This window comes from Gouania willdenowi, chromosome 16, assembly GCF_900634775.1.
Source record: "Gouania willdenowi chromosome 16, fGouWil2.1, whole genome shotgun sequence".
Lineage (NCBI taxonomy): Eukaryota > Metazoa > Chordata > Actinopteri > Blenniiformes > Gobiesocidae > Gouania > Gouania willdenowi.
Genome location: NC_041059.1, coordinates 11,650,178 through 11,658,530, shown reverse-complemented (window position 1 = coordinate 11,658,530; position 8,353 = coordinate 11,650,178). Strand labels below are relative to the sequence as shown.

Sequence of the window (8,353 nt, the reverse complement as noted above, 5' to 3'; positions counted from 1 at the left end):
TGTCATGTGTTGCAGGCCAGTGTAGCTGATTGATACGAGCAATATATGATTAGTGTCGGGGTTGTTGTCAATTCTGATTGTAATCATGTAATTGGTTATTAATCACAATAATGACATGATTATAATTGTAATTGAAAAAAATAAGTTGCTGTTGTAATCATAACTGAATTGACTTTGTAATTGTAATTGGCAAGGAAATTCATTCATTTACAATTGAATTAAATGCAACCCTGTGGAACCATGTTACAGTTCTATGGATTATACACATACGTATTATGCAACAACTATTAGAATATGTTAAATATTAAGTTTATCTGCCAGTTCTCTTGAGGATCATTTTATTTTATTTCAAAAAATTGAAATCTAAGGGTATACTGACCCAAAAAAAAACATACTCGCACTCCATATACATTAACATCAATATATTTTAATGGATAAGAAAACATAATAAGGTAACCAAGACTTGAAAAACAAATTAGCTAATAAATAACATATATTTTTAGTGTATTTTACAGCTGATTTAAGACTTTAATCAAAACTGATGCTAACACAAGAGGAAGGTTAAGTTATATGGGCTTATTAATTAAAAGCTAAGTAATTGTAATTGAACTTTAATAATTGAGAACATAATTGTAATTGACTTTCAGAGAAAAAAAAATAATTTTAAATGTAATTGGGGAAAAATGTAGGTCACCGTAATTGTATTTAAGTTGTTATTGAACAGGGATAATTGAAGGTGTAATTGTAATTTAAAAATGTTATTGACCCCAATCCTGATTAGTGTGTGTGTGTGTGTGTGTGTGTGTGTGTGTGTGTGTGTGTGTGTGTGTGTGTGTGTGTGTGTGTGTGTGTGTGTGTGTGTGTGTGTGTGTGTGTGTGTGTGTGTGTGTGTGTGTGTGTAAAAATGATGAAATGGTGTCTTTGTGGTCACACATTTGCATACATTGTGGATTGTCCCCCCCCAACACACACACACACACACCCTCTCACCACTAAAAATAGACACGTTGGTTTCTGGTAATTGCTCCGTTTAACCCAAAGCCTCTTCGGTCTTCTCTCTCTGTGTCGCACAGCCAATAAGCACAAGCCATGGATCGAGACGGAGTACCAGGGGATTGTCATGGAGAACGACAACACCGTGCTGCTCAACCCCCCTCTCTTTGCCCTCGACAAAGATGCTCCACTTCACTATGCTGGTAACAGACATGAAAAAAGAAGTGTAGCAATATCACAGGGGAAGGAAGTTATGAGAAATGTAAAAAAAACACAGGAAATATCTGCTGTGGGACCAAAGCGAGAAGGAAAAAAGAACTCATCCAAGCAGGCCAAATTGAGAATGATGCAATGAATTTAAGCTTCTGCCACTGGTTTGAGGAATTGTTTTGATTGGTTTGTGAGATGTGTTATTCCCCAACCAATTTCCCAGCAGACCAGCTAAATAATAAAGCCAAAGTCCACTATTTTTGGGATCATCACAGTGTAATTGAACCTGTCGTGGAGGGAGCAGTCAGCGGCCCTCGGCACACTGATGAAATAAGGTCACAGTCTTTGCACTCAGGAGCCCAGGAAATAACCATGTTCAGTCAAATTATGAAAGATCTCTCAGATTTACGCTGAAATTCACTCAGCTTGTGTCAAGTCGAGAGCAGAAATGTGCTGTTGGCACACCAACCTCTGATTTATGTCAGTGGAGGAATATCTTCTCTTATGCTTGGATTTCAGCTGCAATCCGTTTTTTATTAGATTTCCTTATTGAAAGGACTGCCCGTGTGACTTTAGGTATAGCAATTAAAGGATCTCCTGTGTATTTCTTTTACCTGGATCGATGAGTGGAAATGAACAAAACACTCTTTGAGTCTTCCTGGCTTTGGTTGGATTAGTTGGATCCTTGCAGAGTGACGCTGAATCTAGTTTGAAAGGAGTATTTTACAGATAAGGGTGGATCGTTTTGTACAGTAAGCTGTTAATTGTGAAGGAATGTTCAAGGTCATGTACTGCTATTTACAATGAAGAGTTCTCATCTTCAAGATGCACAGCTCGGATATAAAGACGAGTAGACATGTGATTAATTTAGGCCAGAAATTTACATTTATAGAAGTATGTGAAGTTTGTGTCTGAAATTTCCAAAAATTGGGAATTGAATGTTAACAGTGAAGCTAATTTGAGAGTATTTTAAGGTTAAGGGCAAAATAATCCTTTTTTAAAACTTTTTATTTGTAATTTAACTTCAAAAAAACTGGCATCTAACAAAGTGTTTGCTTTTTTTGCATTGAAGAGCATTGTTTGTGATTCTAAAGAATGAAGTCTGAAGCTACATTGTATTTTTACAAACCATCTTGAAGTAGAATTAAGGAATTTTAATCTTGTTTCATGTGCAAAAAATAGACCCGTGCCTTACCAAAAAAAAAAGTGCAAACACGTCAGCACAATTTAAAGAACAGATTGGAAACCTGACTAATAACAAACAAAAACACAATTAACTTTCATGTACAATGATATTCCCCCTGAATCAACAATTTCCCAAATCAAGAAGCCAACCCTGAATTCTCTCCGAAATTGAACAAAACTGGCTGATGTTATATTTGCCTTGTTTTATCATTTGTATTTCTTTGTGTCTGTGATAGAAATCCATCCAGATTCATTTTATGGTACCCGGTATTGTGAAAAATAAGAGTTTTTGGCATGAGAACGCCAACACATTGGCTCTTAACACCGTTTCAGGAACAAGTTCTGACCCCAGTTTGATTTAACACCTTAAATTTAAATTCAATTAGTGGTGACATCCAGGTCTTCTTATCCAACACCAGTGCCTGACTTCACAGAAACGTGACTCGATGAATGGTCAAAAGTTCTCAAGAAGAACCTCATAAACCTTTGCAGAAAGCCTTCTTAGAAGATTTGACTCCGTCGTAGCTGCAAAGTGTGGCACATTAATCAACACAGATTAAAAATGGGATTAGATTAAACTTTATACTAATGTAATGGTAGATTTCCCAAAGCATTTTTGGCAAAGGATTATTAATCTATGCATATTCATAATCTGACCAACATCAAACACTAGCAAGATTTATGGAGACAAGTGTCATTGACATGCACTGGTATACACTGGATTGTAGGGTAATATTGGACCAGATCTCTAATATTCCATCTGAACTGCACGTTGAAGGGTTGTGAAATTCCCGTGATGTTCCCCCTCCCCCATTCTGAGTATTTCTCCCTGTTCTGCTCTCTCAGGTGAAATCTGTGGGTTCCGGGTTCATAACGGCCCCTCAGGTTCGGGCTCGGTGCAGTTTGAAGCTGTGGTTCTAGACCGCTCCACTGGCGAGGGTCTGGTTCGATCCAAAGAGCCACTTGACTGTGAGAGTCAGCGGGAGCACAGCTTCACCATCCAGGCCTACGACTGTGGCGAAGGACCAGACGGGGTCAACAGCAAAAAATCCCACAAGTTAGCATCTTTTATCCTTCTAGTGTTAGACACTGTGGGATATGTTTCATCCAATGATTCCTAATCCTGCACAGAGACTTCCTGTTTCCTGTTAGTTTGACAGTGTTTTTGTCCACTCTCTAACCCCCTCAGGGCCACTGTGCATGTCCGCGTGAATGACGTCAACGAGTTCTCCCCTGTGTTTGTGGAGCGTCGCTACGAGGCCTCAGTTCCAGAGGGCCGTCTGTTTGAGCGGATAGTGCGGGTCGAAGCTCTAGATGCCGACTGCTCCCCACAGTACAGCCAGATCTGCTTCTATGACATCATCACTCCCAATGTGCCCTTCGCCATTGACAACGACGGTGAGAGGATTTTACTACTAACTTGTAAACAGAGAGCACGTCTGTTTAGTGCATAGCTTTGGATGGGAGTAAAATCATGAAACATGTTGCTATAACCCTAACATCTATTCATCAAGTGAACAACTGCACTTAGATTCAAAATGTTATAATTTCCATTAGGAAAAATACAAGTTCCATAGAAACTAAAATGTTAATATCACATTATTATAGGTAAATTAGGTAGATTTATCTTAAAAAGTTTTTACTGAAGGTTGTCTTTAAGTATGATTGATAGCCTTAGCTGGAATGAACTGATGCTGTTCCTTGTCTTGATTATTTATCTTGTTTTTTTCCTTTGAGACACTCAGGCAGAGGTGTAAAGAGTAATGATATATCCTACTCAAGTAGAAGTACTCTGACTCAATTGAAATTGTACTCAAGTACAAGTACAAGTAATTCATACATAAAAGTTGGATTAATCAAATAACTTGAATATTTGTGCCACACACAAGGGCAGATCTTTGACTTCACATTTAATGCTGGTAACAAACTCTCTAAGGACTGCTACTGGTAGTTGCAGACGTGCTCCTGTCAGTCATGCTGATTAATCAACAGTCCAGAGGGTACACGATGCACAAATCTAACGCACAAAGACACAGTCATGAATAACAATGATCAACTAAATCAATGATGAATTTCAACTACATTTTAGCTTTGCATTAGACCAAAATGTGTTTTTGCTGACTGATATTAATCAATATTTGTCACACCTTCAGTTACACCCACATGCATCATGGACTACATCATCTATTGATGTTTTCTTTTCTTTAGTCTTTTCCAGTCTACTTTTATTTTTGCCGTTTCCGGTGCTTTATTTTGTTAAAAGAAGTGAAGATTTTATTTTATAAATGCTCTTTTTTTTAAAAATCTTCATCTGAAAATGTTGTTTTCTATTATGGCGTATTAGGACCACATTAAAATAACGGACTGACTATCCGTACTGCCAATAACGGACTGGCTATCCGTACGTTACCGGAACTCATGTGATTTGAATGTACGGAATGGTGACCATTCTGTACATTCAAATCAGAAGAAAAAATGGCTGAACAAGCGATAGATGTACAAATCCACGGTCGCAAGAAATTTAAATCCACTTCAGAAGATTAGAGTCAGGGTTAGGGGTTATGATTACAATAAAGGTTACGGTTACGGTGAGGGTTAGTAAGTCCGTAAGGTAGTTTAGGGTTAGGATTACGGTTAGGGTAGGGTTAGTTAGTCCGTAACGTAGTTTAGGGTTAGGGTTAGGGTTAGGGTTATGGTTACGGTTAGTTAGTCTATAATGTAGTTTAAGGTTAGGGTTATGGATAGGGTTAGGGTTAGTTAGTCCGTAACGTAGTTTAAGAATCTAGGTATTAATAGCAAACAGAGGTACAAGTATGTAGCGTCGCGTCATGTCACTGGCCAATGAGAGGCGCTATGTATGAATAGAATGTCGGTATATCGATACGGCTGTGTACGGATAACCACTGCCTTAAAATTGTATAGGAATAAAGTTGTAATATTTCGAGATTAAAGTCATATTATTTTGAGAATAGAGTTGTGATTTTATGAGAATAAAGCTGTAACTTACAAAACTCGTAATGGTATAGCGCTAAGATTTCCCAGTGAACGCAACTAACACCGATAGCCCTGAAGTCGACCACTTCCAACCAATTCCTCCTGCACAAAAGAGGCAAAATTTTCTCCAAATCACTGTTTTTTTTTTTTTGTCGGAACAAACGCAAATGTCTGCAAAGTGGCTTTAAAGTCTTTAAACTGATAACAGTGTGGTGACGATGGGCCAATAGGCTCAGTATTTCCCCATGTGTGAAACCTAAAGAGAAGTATAATCTCATTAAATGCAGACAATCCTGTTTGTAATAACATTTTATTCCCATAAAATTCTGACTTTGTCCTCAAAATATTACGACTTTATTCTCATAAAATTAAAACTTTATTCTCAAAATATTACAACTTTAATTGCGTAGTGATTAAAAAATAAATAAAAAATGAATGTGGCACTAATACGCCATCGTAGTTTTCCCTCTTTTTTCTCCTAAGTTTGCACATGCAGTCTTGTGTTTGGTCTCTGACAGTGCATAAAAAACCCATGAGATGCTGCTGAGATATTGATGCCTTCCCGGTGACAGAGGGAATGATTTGTAGGCTCTCTGCACTTCTCTCAGGTCTCAGCCAAAACATGCTAAATTTGACTCTGTGTGGGCAGATTGTTGTTTTTAGGTGGTGTTGCATTTTTTTTTTTTTTTTTTTTTTTTTGCTGCTGCTGGTGAAGCTTAGAAAGAAAACCAAGAATCCCATATATTGGGAGTCAACAGAAGTGTCCTGTATTGGCTGGATTCCTTTTTGTCTTGAGTCTGCAAAGTAATCTTTAGTAGTGGACTCATTTTTGTTGCTATCCTTTGATTGTTTCCCTTGTCTCGTGTTTTTGTTCCCTATGTTCCTCTTCTGACTGTCACATCATCTTCTTCCCAAGCTGCTGTTTGTCACCTGTCAACTCATCATAGATGTTCCCTGTTCTGTTTTAATGTGGAAAAAAAACCCTGCCACTTCCATCCATATCTTTATCTCTTTGGATCCTCGAATGTAGGGCACCAAACAGGGCTGTGGCTCAGTTAATATGTTTACGCAGGGTTAGAGGCTTTATTCTTTGAGCTGCGTTTTCTGTTACACAAGCATGTAGATGACTAACCCCTCTGTTTTTTTTTTTATATCCTTTTTATTCTTCGCTTCTCTCTTTTTTTTTTTGTCCTTACTTTTGTCGCCCTCTGTTTCCTAGGTAACATCAAGAACACTGAGCCGTTAGACTCAAAGCGGCAGCGCGTTCACACTTTCTGGGTGACCGCCTTTGACTGTGGAAAGAACCGTGCACAGGCTGATGCACAGGTTGTGGTCACGGTCAAGCCGTCCTGCAAACCCGGCTGGATTGGTAATCCATGTCCCCTTTTCACTTCTTTCCTCATTATGTGTTCACACTGAACATAAGTGTGTGTCTTTCTGGGTAAAACGGTCATTTTGAGCATTATGTGTTTAAATCTTTTCAAGTATCTATGGAATTCCATTGTTGTATCTGTAATAATATATTCTGAGATAATTCATACCAGGGTTGGGGTCAATTACATTTTTCTATTATTCATATTTTTTTCAATTACAATTGTTTTTTATCCTCAGAAAGTCAATAACAATTATGTTCTCAATTACTAAAGTTCAATTTCAATTCATCACAATTACTGAGCCTTAAATAAATAACCTAATAAAAGTTAACCTTCCTCTTGTGTTTGCTTTCTGTGAGCATTTCTTATGATAATGGGTCCTAAATCAACTGTAAAATACACTAAAATCAATTATCTGTCCTCTAATTTTCTTTCCTATCTATTGGTTACCTTGTTTGGCTTCCTAATCAATGAAATTATAGGTTTTAATATTTATGGTGTGGGCATCTGAGCCTTTTTTGTGTCAATATAGCCCTTGATTTCAAATTTTTTTTCTGGTAAAATGTGGGAAAGCTTCATAAAACATATTTTAATAATTGTTAACTATATATGTGTAGAACTGTACATAGAGAACTGTAACATAGTTCCCCAGTTTTGATTTAAATTATAATTGACAATTTTTATAGAATTTTCATTGCAATTACAATTACAAAGTCAATATTCTGAAGTCAATTACAATTTAATTACGATTACAACAGAAACATGTTTTTTTTAACTTATGATTACAATTAAAACTATGCCATGATTGTAATTAATGATCAATTACGTGATTACAATTATATTTGACCCTGACCCTGATTCGTACTGTAATCAGTGTTGTAGTGGTTTTGAATGGAATGAACTTGTAGGGTTTACTGGTCAGGGTTTATTTGGTCAAAGGGTTTTTCAGGCAGACCGGTCTGGGATTCAGAGGTTTCCATGTGTGTGTGTCCCAATGAATCTGTAGTTGTTCTGTGCTCTCAGGGTTTTGTATGCTGCTGATAGCGCTAAGCATAACAATGACAGAGTCTCTGAGAAGAGAACTTGGCAAATGTTGTCAGTGTATGCAATGGTATCTGGCCTGCTTAGGGCGATGTGACCTGGACCGGGAAAGATTCTGTAATCTCATAGCCATCAGGAATACTCTTAATGCTTTTCTTGGCACCTTTAACACACACATTTTACCAGCAGCCTTTTAAATCTGTAAATATCTTACATTAGTATCATAATCACATACAGTGCTGCACACTTTAGTTTGCCTGCAATGTTTTACAGCTGCTGTAGTGCAGATTTGGTTACATATACAGACAATGATCCATAGACCTAAGCAGAGGGGTTCTGTGTCTTACCAGGATGGACTAAGAGGGTTGAGTACACCCCAGGGTCTGGTAGCATCCCCCTGTTCCCTGCACTGCATTTGGAGACCTGTGAGGAGACAGTGTGGAACATCCAAGCCACGGTTGAACTCCAGACCGGCCACATCGGGAAGGGATGCGACCGAGACAGCTACTCTGACAGATCCGTGCGGCGGCTGTGCGGTGAGGACCTGTGTCTATACC

The 8,353-nt window shown here is 38.0% G+C and overlaps 1 protein-coding gene across 2 annotated transcripts in view; it reads left to right on the top strand.

The window, feature by feature from the left end:
• Nucleotides 1-8,353, top strand: part of clstn3 (calsyntenin 3) — a 37,107-nt gene that overhangs the window by 9,371 nt on the left and 19,383 nt on the right. For both annotated transcript variants that reach the window (XM_028470480.1, XM_028470481.1), the window contains exons 3-7: nucleotides 1,074-1,196; nucleotides 3,235-3,445; nucleotides 3,578-3,786; nucleotides 6,602-6,751; nucleotides 8,147-8,332. In XM_028470480.1, coding sequence (XP_028326281.1) covers nucleotides 1,074-1,196; nucleotides 3,235-3,445; nucleotides 3,578-3,786; nucleotides 6,602-6,751; nucleotides 8,147-8,332 — 879 coding nt within the window. The remainder of the gene's footprint in view (nucleotides 1-1,073; nucleotides 1,197-3,234; nucleotides 3,446-3,577; nucleotides 3,787-6,601; nucleotides 6,752-8,146; nucleotides 8,333-8,353) is intronic.